Raw genomic sequence first — 19,076 nt, 5'->3', positions numbered from 1 at the left:
CGCCCCATTCACACGGGGCTTCAGTGTCAACGCTTGACAGGGGGCGTGTCTGAAGTTGGGGCTGAAGCGATCGTCATAGCCGCGTCAGCCAATGAAATTAGTCAGCAATAGGCCACTGTCTGAGCTGGTGTATTTGCATACAGCAATCTGATTGGCTGACGCTTCCGTAGGCGCTTGAAAAGTTGAGCAAGTCCCAACTTCTGCAGTGAGCAACACCATGAAGGGGCGCCGACGGATCCACAATGCAGTTTGGCAACGCCTGACGTCACCCGTTCAAAGTGAATGGAAAGCGTTGAAGCTGACGCCCCGTGTAAATGTTCCGTTAGGTTTATTAAGTTTTACCTTTCTGACTCATCAACCCTCCCTTTTGCATCATACAAAAAATCTATCAGGAGCCTTGCTTAGTCTAATCACCATCATCTTATTTAAACTTTGTTTTGTCGACTTGCAAAGCTCACTCATTAAGATTATTTATTAAATTTGGTGACTTGGGGGCACACTAGGTAGTGCTGTCACCTCACAGCCAGAAGGTCACTGGTTTAAGCCTCATCTGGGTCAGTTGGCGTTTCTGTGTGGAGTTTGCATGTTCTCCCCGTGTTAGTGTGGGTTTGCTCCGGGTGCTCCTGTTTCCCCCACAGTACAAACACATGCGGAACAGGTGAATTGGGTAGGCTAAATTGTCTGTAGTGTATGACTGTGAATGGGTGTTATAGATGTTTCCCAGAGATGGGTTGCAGCTGGAAGTGCATCCGCTGCATAAAACATGTGCTGGATAAGTTGGCGGTTCATTCCGCTGTGGCAACCCCAGATTAATAAAGGGACTAGGCTGAAAACGAAATGAATAAATGATTTTTAAATTTTTATTACTTTTTTTTTCTCAGTGGGAAGCTGTTGAGGGAGGGAAGTGTTTATTTGGGGTGTTATGGTTGATATTCCATGTAAAAACTTAATAAAAGAAATTTTAAATAAAAACAAAATTGTAAAACTCTACTGGCAGACAGCTGCTTTTCACTCAGGGCTGTTTATGTTAACAAGGCAGAGATGATCACTATTTTTTTTATTTGTTTATTTATTTATTTATTATTATTCTATATATATATATATATATTTATATTTTTTTTACTTCAATAACAAACATACAAAATCCAATTTTACACAAAAAACACAATGATAGTAACAATGATAATAACATTTAAGATTAAATAATATAAACGCATATAAAAAAATAAAAAGAGAAACAAAAAAAAGAAAAAGTACAAGAAAAAAATTAAACAGTGATACATACACAACACAAATACAGCAAGAGGAAAGAAGGACTTTTGTATACGTGATATTTCCAAAATAATTATATGAAGATACTCAGATTTTTTTTTTTTTTAATCATAAGCTTTGAAACATTACATAAAGTAATACTACAAATTCAGATATATGCTATATCCAGGAACATTACAAGAATTACAAAAACACAACTGGAAATGATAGTAAAGCAAAAATATAACAGTTGGGGGAGAGAAAAAAACTTATATACATATAAACAAAATAATAACTTAGGATACAATCATCAACTACAGCGGGGGATCAGAACCAGAGAAAAATTCCCTCGTGAAATCTAACATTATATCACTCTTTTTGTTTTTAATTAGCATTAGAGGATTTTTCAAACTTTCCATTTGAGATGATCACTAGTGGGCGGGGCTTTCACCTTTTGATGACACGTACAAAGAGAGAATGTCAATCAAAGTGTTTCCGAAGACTCTTCAAGAGTGATCATAAAAATTAGACTGAATTAATTTTCACCATTATAGGCTGGCTATATTCACACATTGCTCCACACAACTCCCTTAAAAAGTGATTTTTGCTTAACAGGTCCTCTTTAAGAGGAAGCAATGTGGTTTTATAATCTAAATAAATAAATCGATTGTTTCTACAGGCATACCAAGGACCCCTCACCCCTCAGAGCTGTCCCCATATTACCCTCTCTCTCCTGGGGCAGTCGGACAGATCCCTCACCCTCTTGGATGGTTGGTTCCTCAGTAAGTCTGAACTACCTTGAAAAACACCTCATTTTACACCCCAGTAGATGACGGAATCAAATGTGGAGCTATTTTTAAAAGTTCTCGTAGCTAAAAGAGCATCTGCGTGTCCTTGATTTTTGCCTCAGCTGGTTTATTTGAGTGCTGTTCCTCCATCTTTATAGGCAAGGCCAGCATATGTACTCCATCCCTCCCGGAGGCTTCAGACACCCCTACCCTGCACTCGCCATGAACGCCTCCATGTCTAGGTATGTAACGGAGAGCTGGCTTCTCGTTTTTCTGCACGAATGTGATGATTTAAAGTTGAACTCGCATCTATAATTAGAGCTGAGATGCAGACAGTGCTAATCCTCCCTGAAGGGGAAGAGAAGAGGAAGCTGCTGATGTGTTTTCGCTCCATATTGGCGCCTTGGTACATTTCTCTTTCCACCCCGCGCAATGTTCCAGAGAGGAAACCTGCTTTTTCGGGTGCAGTACAATTTAGTTTATCTTGCTCCGATAAAAGTGCCACTTAGTTGATTAGACTAATGAGTAGGGATGGGCGATGTCTTATCGCTTGCACAATTCTGCCCACAATAAAAAACTAGACTTATTGCAACAATAATGATAAAGCCTACAATCTGTCTGTGCCCTGATTTATTATAGTAGCACATGTGTGAGTTTATGTGCTCGTTTACATACAGATTTACTGATAAACTTTTACTTTAAATTCACTTCATAACCTCAGTCGAGTGTTCGAAATCCCTCCTTCATGATCATATGTGATTTTTATATCCCAAAATGATGAAATCATGCTGTTTTATAATCGTCAATACAGTGCTAAAGGCTAAGTCAGTTAGCATTGCATTATAACATAGATATATACACTAGATATCGCATAGGGATATCTATAAGCATGCGTCAATAGCGCCGCCATATTGGTACAGTGCTCCCAGGACAAATGTCATTCAACCGCACTAGTCAAGACAGTGTTATTACGTTAAGATGCTAGACTTTAGCGCTGTCTACGGGTGTAGAAACGAGCAAACAAAGAAATCAAAGCACAAAGGCAGAACATTTCATAGGTAATATTAAGTTTTTTTTCTGTTTTTGTATGTTGTGAACTTTTGTGCTAATCAGGTAACGTTATTGATGATAACAGTCACTTACTGCATTCACCATAAGACAAAGCAGCTCCAACTCACACTAAACACTCGGCTTATGCTAGTTTTGTTGAATAAAATCAGCAAACAATGCCAAATAAATATGACAACGAGATGCTGCGCTGCCAGAAACTTGTATTATTGTCGGCTAACGTTAGTGAAAGAGTCGTTCGGGGGATTCATTCACAAACGAATCGCTCCCTCTATCAGTATGAGAAGTGAAAGCAGGAGAGGAGCTGTGTTTCAGGACATGATTAGATCAAATTTATCAGGGAGGGTGAATAGTACATTTCAGTACACACAAACACAAGCTTTTAGTCAGGAATGCCCGTGCGGTCACTGATCCATCAATGTAGAAAAGTGATGTAAAATTATAATTTTCGTAAATAGAAAACAAAAATGACATACTAACATCCAGGAAAACTCCCGATCACAGATATGTGTGTATATGTGTATATCTCTGGCTTTGGATGACCTCAGTCCTCCACTGTACATTGGTCCCGCATTCATTTCAAAGGAGCGCTACCCTGTAGCAAGATGGCAGTGCTATTGACGCATTCCGTCCAATAGACAACAATAGGCCAGGCGACATCTAATGTATATATCTATGGCATTATAAATACACTATTCTACCCAGAATGGCTTGAAGAACAGAAATAATCTAGATATTGGCAAAAGCGTTTGTTTATTGCGTTCATGTTTGATCTGTTTTTATAATAGATGGTGTCTTTTTATTTCGTAATCTATTTGTGTAGTTTGTGCGAGGGCGCCCTCTAGCATGCAGTATGAATGGACAGAAATAACATTACAGTGTGTGATCAACACTGTATCAGAGGTCTTGAACTCGTGACCCAATGTCCTGCAAATTTTATTCCTAATCTGCTTGTGCATTTGATATGATCAACAAAAGCTTGATTAGCTGCTTCAGTGTGTTTGATTATGTTTGAGCTCTAGAATAATGGGCGTCCTGTAATGTAATGTGTATTTACATATTGCATTTATCATGCATGGCCATACACCCAAAGCGCTTCACAATCATGAGGGCGGTCTCTACATCACCACCATTGTGCAGCATCCACAGGACCGCGGCGCCAGTGCGCTCACCACACACCAGCTATTGGTGTGTAGACAGTGATAGAGCCAATTTGGTGGATGAGGATGACTCGGAGGCCATGATGGGTAAGGCATGATGGAGAGACTTTGGCCAGAACGCCTTGGTTACACCCCTGCTCTATATAAGAAGTGCCAAGAGGTTTTTAATGACCTCGTCAGGACCTCGGTGTAACGTCTCATCCGAATGACGGCGTACACTGACAGTGTAGTGTCCCCTTCACTTTTACTGGGGCATTAGAACTCACACAGACCACAGGTTAAGCACCCCCTGCTGGCCTCACTAACACCACTTCCAACAGCAACCTAGTGTTCCCATGTGGTCTCCATACAGGTACTGACCAGGGCTCAGCCCTGCTTAGCTTCAGTGAGTAACCGGTATTGGGCTGCAGGGTGAAGACCTGAAAAAAATAAAAATAAAAACTATGAAATTAATCAATTAATATGAAAATTTATATTTTTATAACACTTTTTTGTCTCTCATTGGATACTTATGATTTATATTGTCACTAATATCATTATTGCGAAAAAATAACCAAAAATATTTGTATATTTTTATGTCCATATCGCCCATCCCTACACTCAAAAAACAGTTGGGTTAATAATAACCCAACAGGTAACCCAATGATGGGTCATTTTGGCACCTGCTGTTGGGTTATTTTAACCCAATACATTGAATTGTTAAGGTTAACCCAACTATATTAATTACAAAAAATGTGTTGAGTTATTTAGCCAAAAAGTGGCTTAACCACTACACTCAAAAAGCAGTTGGGCTAATAATAATAAATAGGTCATTTTGGCACTGACCTGCTGTTGGGTTAGTTAAACCCAATCCATTGAGTTGTTAAGGTTAACCCAACAATGAATCAAATCAAATCACTTTTATTGTCACATCATCAGCGGCACGTGTGCTATGATGAGTGAAAAGCTTAAGAAGCTCGCAACACTGCGGCCATGCTCGGCGCCATCTTAATGAGTATTATTCGGAAGTTATTTGGAAGTTAATGAGTATTATTCAAATTATTTATTAAATTACCCATTAAATTGTATTTTATTAACGCCTACCCCAACCCAAAACCCAACTCTCACAGTAATATAAAAATTTCGATCATCGTTTTACAGTGTCATGTAAATTATGCTATATTGATGTGAGCATCCACAGCTGTATCCCATTTAGACTTTGTTCTAATGGTAAGAGGGGCGTGGCTTAGAATATCACGGCTGAAACGTTAAACTGAAGTTCCGTCCACAGCTGTATCCCTTCTAAAAACAACGTTGGGTTACAAAAATAACTCATTTGTTGGGTTGTTTAGCCAAAAAGTACCTTCACCAGTATATAATATAAAATTATTATTATTATTATTATTATTGGGTTGCTGTCTCCACTTGGTCCTAAAGGCGAGAATGACAGCTGAATATCTCAAATATGTACACCATTTCCTCCAAAAAAAAAAAAAAACAGAAATGAACACACTGGTAGAGAAAGTGTTTTTATCCGTATATAAATCTGCTATGAGGCATGTTTTTATCATAAAATTAAGGGTCACACTTTATAATGGTTCATTAGTTAATGTTAATTAATGCATTTAATAACATGAACAAACAATGAACAATACATCTACTGCATTTGTTCATGCTAGTTAACGTTAGTTAATGAAAATACAGTAGTTCATTGTTAGTTCATGTTAACTTGTGGTGCATTAATGTCAACAAGCATGGACTAGGATGTTAATAATGCATTAGTAAATGTTTAATTATGATTATTAAATGCTGTACATGTGTTGTTCATGAATAGTTCATGTTAGTAAATGCATTAACTAATGAACCTTATTGTAAAGTGTTACCACATTAAGAGTGTTGGTGAAGCGGATATAAAAATAACATGACACGGAGAGGAACTTTGATTAAAACAACAACATTACTGCATTAGAGCTTGATACTTTTTAATGCAAAAACAACATTACGCACACATATAAACACAGCTGTTCTGTGTCAGTTAAACCAGTTGACTGGTGAAATTCAACATTTTTACCCCAACTGGTTGAGTTATTAAATAAATAACCCAATAAAGGTTCAAAAATAACCCAACAAAGTATACCAAAACCAAATATTCTTAACTCAACCATTGGGTGAAATAAATAACTCAACGTTTTTAGAGTGTACTAAAGAAAAATAAGTTAAGAGACATCACTGTTGAATGTTAAGCATGGAATGTTGATATAGTGGAGCCAAGTGATCGTCTTGTTCAGACACCATACGATTTATAGAGTGAACAAATTCGATGGTATTTTCATGCTTTTTACCCGAATTTCCTTCAGCATTTGTTTGTCATTTGCATCTGATAATTGTGATATTATGCAAATGCAACATTGTCCAACTTCCAAGCAAGTAAATCCAGCCAAGCTTACATTATTGGAAGAATACCTGTATGCACAGAGACTTATTGTTGCAGAAACTCGTGCGTTTGAATTATTCCATTTTATGCCTTCATTTTCCCCCCTCTTCATATCACTAGAGATATGCTGGCCATTATGTGGAAGTAGCACTTTTCTGAAACTCCAGATGAATAGAAAGCTCTCTAATGCTGGATTTTATCAGTCTTCCCCTTCAGATAGTGTTTGAGAGAAGCTGGAGTTCGTTTCTCACATCAGCATGAGATCTCCGTGTCTTTTTAATCTCCCACTATTGCTTTTTTACCTTTATCGTGCGACTCTGCAGCTTTTGTTGGTCTGTCGCTGTAGAGGAATCTGTTTCTGCTGGCGTTGGGTTTGTGGCTCTGTGAAGTGCTGAAGTCCAGTGGAAATATGCGTTTAACAAGAGAGCGCCAATCACAGATTGGATGTTTTTTTTCATCTGGGAATGTGACAATGCCGCTATTGTATTAGCAACTGAGAGTCTGAAAGCCCACTTTTCCAGAGGCAGCTGCTAGAATAGGTGCTCTCAGTGCTATCTATCCATCCATCTATTTTAATACATCCATCCAATTCAATGCATCCATTTCAATTCATCCAATTCTATCCATCCAGTCTATCCATCTAATTTAATCTATCAAATTAAACCCATCCATCCATCCAATGCAATTATCCAATTCAAGCCATCCAATTCTATCCATCCATCCAATTTAATACAAGCATCTATTTCAATCCATCTAGTTCCATCCATCCAAGTCATCCCATCCATCCAATTCAGTCTATTCCTTTTAATTTAATCCATTCATCCATCTATCCAATTCAATTCATCTATCCAGTTCTATCCATCCGATTCAATCCATCCATCCAGTACATCCATTCAATTTAATTCAATCATCCTATTTCAATCTATCCAGTTCCATCTATCCATTTCAGTCCATCTAATCCATCTATTCATCCATCCATCCATTTCAATTCATCCATCCATTTTAATATATCAATTTAAATGCATCCAATCCAATACATCCAAATAACCAATTAAATCCATCCATTTCAATCCAGCCATCGATTTAATTAAATCCATCCATCCAATTCAATCCATCCATCTATCCAGTTCAATCCATTTAATTAAATCCATCTACCCAATTCAATCCATCTATCCATCCATTTCAATCCATCTATCCATCCATCCATCCATCCATCTATTTTAACACATCAATCCATCCAATTCAATCCAGCTATCGATTTAATTCAATCCATCCATCCATTTCAATCAATCCAGTTCAATGCATCCAATTCAATCCATCTACCTAATTCAATTCACCCATCCATTTCAATCCATCCATCCATCCAATTCAGTCCATCTATCCAGTTCAATCCATCCAATTAAATCCATCTACCCAATTTAATCCACCCATCTATTTCAATCCATCCATCCATCCATCTATTTTAACACATCAATCCACCCAATTCAATTCATCCATCCATCCATTTGAATCCATCCATCTATCCAGTTCAATCCATCCAATTAAATCCATCTACCCAATTCAATCCACCCATCTATTTCAATCCATCCGTCCATCTATTTTAACACATCAATCCACCCAATTCAATCCATCCATCCATCCATTTGAATCCATCCATCCATCCATTTCAATCCATCCAATTAAATCCATCTACCCAATTCAATCCACCCATCTATTTCAATCCATCCATCCATCCATCCATCTATTTTAACACATCAATCCACCCAATTCAATCCATCCATCCATCCATTTCAATCCATCCATCTATCCAGTTCAATCCATCCAATTAAATCCATCTACCCAATTCAATCCATCCATCTATTTCAATCCATCCATCCATCCATCCATCCATCTATTTTAACACATCAATCCATCCAATTCAATCCAGTCATCGATTTAATTCAATCCATCCATTCATCTATCCAGTTCAATCCATCCAATTAAATCCATCTACCCAATTTAATCCACCCATCTATTTCAATCCATCCATCCATCCATTTCAATCCATCCATCTATCCAGTTCAATCCATCCAATTAAATCCATCTACCCAATTCAATCCATCCATCTATTTCAATCCATCCATCCATCCATCCATCCATCTATTTTAACACATCAATCCACCCAATTCAATTCATCCATCCATCCATTTCAATCCATCCATCTATCCAGTTCAATCCATCCAATTAAATCCATCTACCCAATTCAATCCACCCATCTATTTCAATCCATCCATCCATCCATCTATTTTAACACATCAATCCACCCAATTCAATCCATCCATCCATCCATTTCAATCCATCCATCTATCCAGTTCAATCCATCCAATTAAATCCATCTACCCAATTCAATCCACCCATCTATTTCAATCCATTCATCCATCCATCCATCCATTTTAACACATCAATCCATCCAATTCAATCCAGTCATCGATTTAATTCAATCCATCCATTCATCCATCCTTTTCAATCCATCCAATTAAATCCATCTACCCAATTCAATCCATCCATCCATTTCAACACATCAATCCATCCAATTCACATCATCCATCTCCAATATGTCTGTCCATCCAATTCATCCATCCAGCATTTTATCAATCTGTCTGTCTGTTAGATCTATCTATGTCTGTCCATCTATCACTGAAATTGACAACTCTATCGATTATCAATTATCTATAGATCTATCCATCCATCCAATATACAAGTGACTGTATTTTTCACTTGTTCAGTCATTCGCTATCACCTCTGTCCATCCAATTATTATTATTACGAATATTATTACGTCCATCTATTTAACTATTTATAGATCTATCTATCATTGTGTTGTTCTGCATTTACCTTCAATACCATGTTCCATCAGTCACTAACCGACTGTGAATGTCTCTGTTTATGTGTGCAGTCTGGTCTCCAGCCGTTTCTCTCCACACATGGTTCCTCATCCTCCTCACGGCCTCCACCAGACGGGCATCCCTCACCCCGCCATTGTGTCGCCTGCCATCAAACAGGAGCCCAATGGCGAGAGCCCCAGCAACTCCACACACGGGTGAGTCTCTGAGCAGAAAAAAAGTCTTCAAAAGTGATTTAGTTTGAACTATTCGGGCAAAAAACACGGCAATATTTGCAATATTAAATTTTCCCGCAATACATATTGAGACGCAGTTGAAGTTGGAATTAGACAAGTCATTGTATAACAGTGGTTTGTTCTGTAGACAATAAGGGGGCTAATAATATTGACCTTCAAATGATTTGAATAAATGTAAACTGCTTTTAATTTAGCCGAAATAAAACAAATAAGACTTTCTAAATTTACTAAATATCACTTGTGAAATATTTGAAAAAGATAAATATTGTACATGAGGGCTAATCATTTTCCCCAAAACTGTATTTTGAGTATAGTTCCTTATGCTACCATGTGACATGGATACACACATTGCGCTATCGATGCTAAACCGATGTACTTTTCAGCTTTGGCACGTATTAGAGCTGCACAATATATGGTTTCAGCATTGATAATCGCTATGTGCACATCCGCAATAGTCACATTGCACTATCTGCAATGTTGAGTTATGATTATAGTACACCAGGCGAAACAGACACAGGAGAATTGAGTGGTTACTCGAGAGTTGAACTATAATGGAGAGGAAGTTTTTTTTATTTGCGTGTGTTTTTAAGGTCTGACAGCGTTCAAAGTATTCAGGCACAACACATTTTACCATTTGTAACTTTCATTCATTCATTTTCCTTCGCCTTAGTCCTTTTATTTATCAGAGGACGCCACAGCGGATTGAACCGCCAACTATTCCAGCATATGTTTTACGCAATGGATGCCCTTCCAGCTGCAACCTAATACAGGGAAACACACTCACATTCACACACATACACTAAGGACAATTAAGTTTTCCCAATTCCCCTATAGCGCATGTGTGTGGACTGGGGGGGAAACCGGAGCACCCGGAGGAAACCCATGCCAACATGGGGAGAACATGCAAACTCCACACAGAAATGCCAACTGACCTCTTGTAACTTTAATAAGGAACAATTTCATAGGATTATTTACACAGTAAAGACATTTGCAGTGTTATTTTGACACCTGAATATCATTTACTGACCCTAAAACAATTTATTTCACCTTTATCTTTGCTTTTAATTAGTTTTTTGACATTTTTATTAACGATTCACTTCCCTACAGAATCATTCCACTCAATGTAAATTAATAAATTATTTCTAAATAGCAGTTTTCAAGTCATCAGGTGAAATTGTTTATATATATATATATATACACACTCGCAGGCCACTTTATTAGGTACACCTTACTAGTACAGGTTTGGACTCCCTTTTGCCTTCAGAACTGCCTTAATCCTTTGTGTCATAGATTCAACAAGGCACTGGAAATATTCCTCAGAGATTTTGCTCCATATTGACATGATAGCATCACACAGTTGCTGCAGATTTGTCGCCTGCACATCCATGATGTGAATCTCCCATTCCACCACATCCCAAAAATGCTCTATTGAATTGAGCTCTGGTGACTGTGGAGGCCATTTGAGTACAGTGAACTCATTGTCATGTTCAAAAAACCAGTCTGAGATGATTCACTGGTGTGTTATCCTGCTGGTAGTAGCCATCAGAAGATGTGGTCATAAAGAGATGGACATGGTCAGCAACAAAACTCAGGTAGGCTGTGGTGTTGACACGATGCTCAGTTGGTACTAACGGGCCCAAAGTGGGCCAAGAAAATACCCCCCACACCATTAAACCACCACCACAAGCCTGAATCGTTGATACAAGGCAGGATGGATCCATGCTTTCATGGTGTAGATGCCAAATTCTGACCCGACTATCCAAAGAAATTGATTACCTGATTAGAAATTTGCGATAATTAACAGTTGGACAGGTGTACCTAATAAAGTGGCCGGTGAGTGTATACCGCAATATTTATTGCAGGGAAAAAAACATTGCAATGTCAGATTTTTCCAATATCGTGCAGCCTTATTATTAGTGTATTATTTATAATTGTTGATGTATTTTTATTGTTATAAACCTTTTTTGTTATTTATATGATTTATTTGTAAAGTGTATTATTATTGTACACCTGTTTTACCAGGTTTAATTGTTTAAATGGTTTATTCTTATTTATGTATAGTACGTTGAGTTACAGTTGTGTATGAAATGTGCGTTGGAAATAGTTTTGCCATGAAATATCCAGGGAAGCTGAAACCTAAAATCTCCAAACTTCTCTGAAAATCTCCCTCTTTCTCTCTCTCCATGCAGAAAGCCCTCGGTGCCCGTGAAGAAAGAGGAAGAGAAAAAGCCTCACATCAAGAAGCCTCTTAATGCCTTCATGCTCTACATGAAGGAAATGAGGGCCAAAGTAGTGGCTGAGTGTACCCTGAAAGAGAGCGCCGCCATCAACCAGATCCTGGGCAGAAGGGTGAGCGCTTACAGCTCCATTATCAAGGATGCATTAGTGTGTTTCTCTTCATCTGCTCTTAAAGGAACAGTTCGCGCCTTGTGGGTGAAAAAAGGCCATCATTTACTCTCTTTCTCAATCTTGTCATTGCAAACCTGTGTGAGGCACAAAAGGAGAAGGTGTTTTGAAGAGTTTTGCTGTGAAAAGTAACTATGCATTAGTGAATCTGTGTGTGCTGCTGATAATCCAGGGTTTTAGGTTATCAAAGGATAGGTTTACATGAGAATGATGTCGTCAAAAACAACGCTTTTGTTGTTATGCAATTTTCTACATTAGTACAAAAGTTCTGATGCAGTCATATGCATGCATTTATTTAATGTTTTACAACAGATTTTAACCATAGACTGTAAAAGATATGGTCGTAGTATCCGTAATGTCACCCATAGGTTTCTGAAGAACACAAAAGAAGCTACTAGTAGGCGTGGCCAATTGTCACCAATTTGTTTGTGCGTCATTGCACCAAATAAGGGCAAAGAGGCGGAGCTACAGACGCATGCTGGCATTCTGCTTAGACAGGCTTTCCTATCAGAGAAGCTCTTAATACTTCATTACCAGCGACTCGTTTGTGTTCTGACCACTTGTGCTTGGCTGTACACTATATCAATAAAGTGTTTAGACTTTTCAAAACTGCTGTAATACATTGAGCCACTAAACATTGTTCTTATGACGTTTTTCAAAAGGAGGAAAACGCAAATTACTTCCATATACTCCAGATATAGTCTGTGTTAAGCCTGGTTTATACTTCTGCGTCAAGTGACCGGCGTGACCCACGGCGCATGTAACGCGCGTAGCTGTGCATTTATACTTCTGCGCGCCGTCTCTGTCGGTCTGCATTAACACTTCCGAAACGCTAGTGGACAGTGAGGTGTAAATGTTCCTCTGTGTCGAGTTTCTTCACTGCTGTTTTGCTTTTCCTGAACACTTCCGGGATGTACAAGTGGCTCAAACTCGCTTATTTTGAGGCAGGAACTGGCGGACGTGCAACAACTTTAACTATGAGGTAAACACAAAACAAAACTCTCCATCAGGAGCTTCTTCACGGGACTCCACACTCATACTCCACACGCCATAGCATACGCTGGCGTTTAACGAAGAAGTATAAATCAGCCTTTAGTAAATGCAAGACTATTGATGAAATCCAGCATAACACTGTATGACAACGCTTCAGATGACTGATCTAGAGCCTACAGCTAATCAATCTGACAGATTCTGGAGTGCATTACAGGCCTAAAGAATATTATAAATGATAAATGATCTTAAAACAAATACATTAATAGAGATGGTATATAGGCATATAATTTCACTCACCTGGGAAACGGAGGCCACATGAATGGTTTTTGAGCACAATGACGTGCACACAGCATCCCATATCATTTGATAATTGTAAGAAATAAGTCCAAAAGGCGACTGACAGTGTAAAGCCACATAAAACAACCCAAAAATATGATGAGTAGGCCGAGTTCAGCAGCAAATCAGCCGGAATCAGCAAAGGTGATGTGACGACGACCAGCGAGACCTAGCTGTCACTCAAGTAGCCACGCCCTTAATTATGCAAACTTCAAATAACCTAATATAAAGGAAACGGATGAGTTATAACCACCCCCCCCCCCCAACAGTTGTCATGAAGGGTAATATTAGCTAAATTAACCAAAATCGTTCTTTGTACCAGGCTGTAAACACCTTTTTTTTCTGTAGTAAAATTGTCCATTCTAACAGTGGGCTCAATAGAAATGTGCTCCATATGGAGGCAGGACTAGCAGAATTAACAGTTAATTGTGGATGAATAAGATCAATCATGATTACAGTAGTCAACAATTGAAGTGGATCATTACCATTCATTCAAAGTTGCCCTAAAGCTATTGAATAGCACTCATTCCTGTCTTGTAAAAATGATGGAAAACATTTTTGATCCACTTCAAATGTTGACTGCTGTATTTTTGGTCATATTTATTGAACATTTAGATTTACAGTTTAGATTTGAGTTTCTTCTGTTGAACACAAAACAAGATATTCTGAAGAATGGAAAAAGCAGCTACTGGCATCCATAGCGGCAACAAAAAATACTATGGAAGTCGGTGTTTCATTTTTCAGAATATCTTGTTTTGTGTTCAGCAGAGTAAAGAAACTCAAACAGGTTTGGAACAAGTGGAGTAAATGATGGCAGAGTTTTCATTTTTAGATGAACTGTTCCTTTAGGAAATGAACAATATCTGAAATGTTTTCCTGTATTCTGCAGTGGCACTCTCTCTCGCGTGAGGAGCAGGCCAAATACTATGAACTGGCCAGGAAAGAGCGGCAGCTGCACTCTCAGCTTTATCCCGGCTGGTCTGCGAGAGACAACTACGTAAGTGAGCCCAGAATGCAGAGCTGAACTTCGGGCTGTTCCATTGTTTTTGGCAGCCGGGGGGAGTTTTGCTTAATCAAACCCGTCTAATTTGCTCCAAATCATGTTTCTCCGCAGGGAAAGAGGAAGAAACGGAAGAGAGACTGTAAATCTGACTCCCCATCAGAGAGTAAGTGTCACTGACCATCTGTATTTCTTGCTCACTACAACCAGAGTGAAGTGTTTTTTTCCCATCATCCCTGCTGATCCGATCACTCAGGGCATGGATCATGTTCAGTTCAGTTTTGACGTTAGAAAATCGATGCTTTTTATTTTTTTGTAACACAATTTTTTTGTCCTCGTGTTGCTCCACACCCATTTCTTTTGTGAGTTTAGTTCCTGACCAAAGTTGTTGCAATTAGTAGCCTTTTTTAAAAAAGATTTCCTTAAGCCTGGTTTTTATAACCCACTTTCAGGATCTGTTCAGTTGAGTCTCTATTTTATCAACCCTTTTTGGTCAGATTTTTGACTCGTGTCTTCTTTCAAATTTAGCGGATTTGAAAATGTCAATGGTAAAATGATCTCGAGAAAATGATATTGTTTGTTCAATTAAACGTTTCATTTTCAACTATTTTACATGTTTCAATTAACTGTTATTGTATTGTTTATATAATAGTATTATTTATTCATATTTTGAATTTGCATTTATTTTTACACTCCCAGTTTTAAAGTTTTTATAATTATACAAATATTTATATGAATTTAGACATTTAAATAATACATTTATAATTTATTTATTTTATACATTTGTTGTTGTGGACTGATGCACAACTGGGCACTAAAGAACTTATAGCCCCCCCCCCTAAATGAGTGACAGCCCTGACCTAAATGAGTGATAGCCCCTCCCTAAATGGAAAATAGCTCCGCCCTAAATTAGTGATAGCCCATCCCTAAAGGACTAATAGCCCCGCCCAAATAAACTAATAGTCCTGCACCAAAGGTCTGATAGTCCTGCTCTAACCGTCTGATAGTTCCGTCATAAAAGACTGCTAGTCCTGCACTAATGGTCTGATAGTGCTGTCCTAATAGTCTAATAGTTCTGCTCTAATGGTCTGATAGTCCCGCTTTACAGGACTGTTAGTCCCGATATAAAGGACTGATAATTTCACCCTAAAGGTCTGATAGTCCCGCTTTACAGGAATGATAGTCCCGCCCTAAAGACTGATAGTCCCGCCCTAAAGGTCTGATAGTCCCGCCCTAAAGACTGATAGTCCCGCCCTAAAGGTCTGATAGTCCCGCCCTAAAGGTCTGATAGTTCCGCTCTAAAGGTCTGATAGTCTCACCCTAAAGGACTGATAGTCCCGCTCTAAAGGTCTGAGAGTCCCATTCTAAAGGTCTGATAGTCCCGCTTTACAGGAATGATAGTCCTGCCCTAAAGGTTTGATAGTCTCACCCTAAAAGTCTAATAGTCTCGCCCTAAAGGTCTGATAGTTCCGATCTAAAGGTCTGATAGTCTCACCCTAAAGGTCTGATAGGTCCGCTCTAAAGGTCTGATAGTCTCACCCTAAAGGTCTGATAGTTCAGCTCTAAAGGTCTGATAGTCTCACCCTAAAAGTCTAATAGTCCTGCCCTAAAGGTCTGATAGTTCTGCTCTAAAGGTCTGATAATCTCACCCTAAAGGTCTGATAGTTCAGTTCTAAAGATCTGATAGTCTCACCCTAAAGGACTGATAGTCCCGCTCTAAAGGTCTGATAGTCCCATTCTAAAGGTCTGATAGTCCCATTCTAAAGGTCTGATAGTCCCATTCTAAAGGTCTGATAGTCCCGCCCTAAAGTTCTGATAGACCTGCCCTTAAGGTCTGATAGTTCCGCTCTAAAGGTCTGATAATTCCGCTCTAAAGGTCTGATAGTCTTACCCTAAAGGACTGATAGTCCCGCCCTAAAGGTCTGATAAGTCTCACCCTAAAGGTCTGACAGTCCCATTCTAAAGGTCTAATAGTCCTGCCATAAAGATCTGATAGTCCCGCCTTAAAGGTCTGATAGTCTCACCCTAAAGGTCTGACAGTCCCATTCTAAAGGTCTGATAGTCCCGCTTTACAGGAATGATAGTCCTGCCCTAAAGGTTTGATAGTCTCACCCTAAAAGTCTAATAGTCTCGCCCTAAAGGTCTGATAGTTCCGATCTAAAGGTCTGATAGTCTCACCCTAAAGGTCTGATAGGTCCGCTCTAAAGGTCTGATAGTCTCACCCTAAAGGTCTGATAGTTCAGCTCTAAAGGTCTGATAGTCTCACCCTAAAAGTCTAATAGTCCCGCCCTAAAGGTCTGATAGTTCTGCTCTAAAGGTCTGATAATCTCACCCTAAAGGTCTGATAGTTCAGTTCTAAAGGTCTGATAGTCTCACCCTAAAGGACTGATAGTCCCGCTCTAAAGGTCTGATAGTCCCATTCTAAAGGTCTGATAGTCCCATTCTAAAGGTCTGATAGTCCCATTCTAAAGGTCTGATAGTCCCGCCCTAAAGTTCTGATAGACCTGCCCTTAAGGTCTGATAGTTCCGCTCTAAAGGTCTGATAGTCTTACCCTAAAGGACTGATAGTCCCGCCCTAAAGGTCTGATAAGTCTCACCCTAAAGGTCTGACAGTCCCATTCTAAAGGTCTAATAGTCCTGCCATAAAGATCTGATAGTCCCGCCTTAAAGGTCTGATAGTCTCACCCTAAAGGTCTGACAGTCCCATTCTAAAGGTCTGAAAGTCCTGCCCTAAAGGTCTGATAGTTCCGCCCTAAAGGTCTGATAGTTCCGCCCTAAAGGTCTGATAGTCTCACCCTAAAGGTCTGATAGTCCCGCTCTAAAGGTCTGATAGTCTCACCCTAAAGGTCTGATAGTTCCGCCCTAAAGGTCTGATAGCCTTACCCTAAAGGCCTGATAGGCCCATTCTAAAGATCTGATAGTTCCGCTCTAAAGGTCTGATAGTTCCACCCTAAAGGTCTGATAGTTCCACCCTAAAGGTCTGATAATCACATTCTAAAGGTCTGATAGTCCTGACCTAAAGGTCTGATAGTCCTGACCTAATTAAAAGGAAAGTCATTTTGAGGGGTCAGGGAAGATCATGAGAACATAATGAAGTGCACAGATGCATGGTTTAAAACAAGCTCTACTATATACATATAAAAATATCGAGAGGAAGTCTTGATTTGATGCAGATTTAACACTATGTGCAATCATATTTAACTCTTTCCCTCCTCTCTCTCTCATCACAGGTAACTTCTCTCCTCAACCCAAGAAGCAGTGCGTCCCGTATCTGTCATCTGAGAAAATGTGTGACAGCCCTACCTCGTCTCACGGCAGCATGCTGGACTCCCCCGCCACACCCTCCGCCGCCCTGGCGTCCCCCGCGGCTCCAGCGGCCACACACTCAGAGCAGGCGCAGCCCCTGTCCCTCACCACCAAACCCGAAGGCCGAGCTCATCATAACCACCCACACTTCCCTCTGCCAGGCAAATCCTCGGGCTCCGGCTCAGGCTCCAGCATGGCCCTCCACAGCCTCTCGCGCCCCATCCCCTTCACCAGCCTGCCCCCGTCTCTGCTCGGCCCGAACTCGCCGTTCCACCAGGCCGCTCTGCATTCCCATCATGCTTTGCTGCAAACACAACCGCTCTCCCTCGTCACCAAATCTGTGGAGTGAACAGACAAAAAAAAAAATAAAGCGACTTTTTTTACACCTGTATATTGCTTTGTTTTTTTACCTTTTGATAGATCATAGGCCGAGTTTTTAAAGATAGAATGAAAAGTGATAATTATTGGTCAATATTTGACCCCCCTTCTATTTTGCTTTTCTCTTTTGAAACCAACGACAATGTATTTTTTTGTAAATTGACTTTTTTTTCTCTCTCCTCATGTGATTCTCCATTGTTGCTCCCTGTATAAAAGACAAATGTATAAAGGTTTTCTGTTTGTTTAATTGTTTTTTAACCGTACTTGACAAATACAGTTTGTAGTTTTAGTTCAATTCAATCTAACGGTAGTTTAGGAGTTCGGTTAATTTTTTTTTCATTACAGCTTTCTCTCTTTGTTTTTTCTATTATTTTATTTTTCTCCTTCATTCTTTTGGTACCACCTCACCCTGTTCCTAACCCTGTGTGTGTGACTCTCCTAAGGCTCCATAGCTAATAAACCTCAAGTTATTTCTAAAGGCTGCATTGTGTTTTTTTGGGGGGGGGGAGAAAAGCCCGCATGTGATGACTGGATGGATAATGCCACAGAGATCTTCTGAATAGAGCCAGTATCACACACACGCTGACACTGCTCATTTTTATAATAAGGGCTCGTGAAGTGGTGTGTGTGAACTGCTGGCACTCATGATGTGCGCAAACTGAATTATATAATCCACTGTTGCTTAAACAGACTGGCACTTACAGAGAAATGCAGACGTTATCCTGGTTAAAGTACAATAGGAGGCTTTTCAAATGGATCTCGTGTGCTTTCTTAATCCGGTAAACGCACGTCATATTTGGAGAAGCAGATTTATTAGACTTCTAAATGTACACAAACTCATTTATCATAGGGTTAAACT

The 19,076-nt window shown here is 39.4% G+C and overlaps 1 protein-coding gene across 1 annotated transcript in view; it reads left to right on the top strand.

Moving 5' to 3' along the window:
- tcf7l1a (transcription factor 7 like 1a) overlaps positions 1–18,695 on the top strand; it is a 104,123-nt gene extending 85,428 nt beyond the window's left edge. Inside the window, 7 exon segments of the mRNA NM_131269.2 lie at positions 1,931–2,033; positions 2,198–2,281; positions 9,616–9,759; positions 11,988–12,147; positions 14,423–14,530; positions 14,648–14,699; positions 17,764–18,695. Of these exon segments, the coding sequence (NP_571344.1) occupies positions 1,931–2,033; positions 2,198–2,281; positions 9,616–9,759; positions 11,988–12,147; positions 14,423–14,530; positions 14,648–14,699; positions 17,764–18,188 (1,076 nt within the window). The 3' untranslated portion in view covers positions 18,189–18,695.
- The last annotated feature ends 381 nt before the right edge of the window (positions 18,696–19,076 follow it).

This window comes from Danio rerio, chromosome 10 (assembly GCF_052040795.2).
Source record: "Danio rerio strain M-AB ecotype USA chromosome 10, GRCz13ab, whole genome shotgun sequence".
In the NCBI taxonomy this organism is placed as follows: Eukaryota; Metazoa; Chordata; class Actinopteri; order Cypriniformes; family Danionidae; genus Danio; species Danio rerio.
The sequence above is the reverse complement of the archived record's forward strand: the minus strand, read 5'-3'. Positions and strand labels throughout refer to the sequence as shown.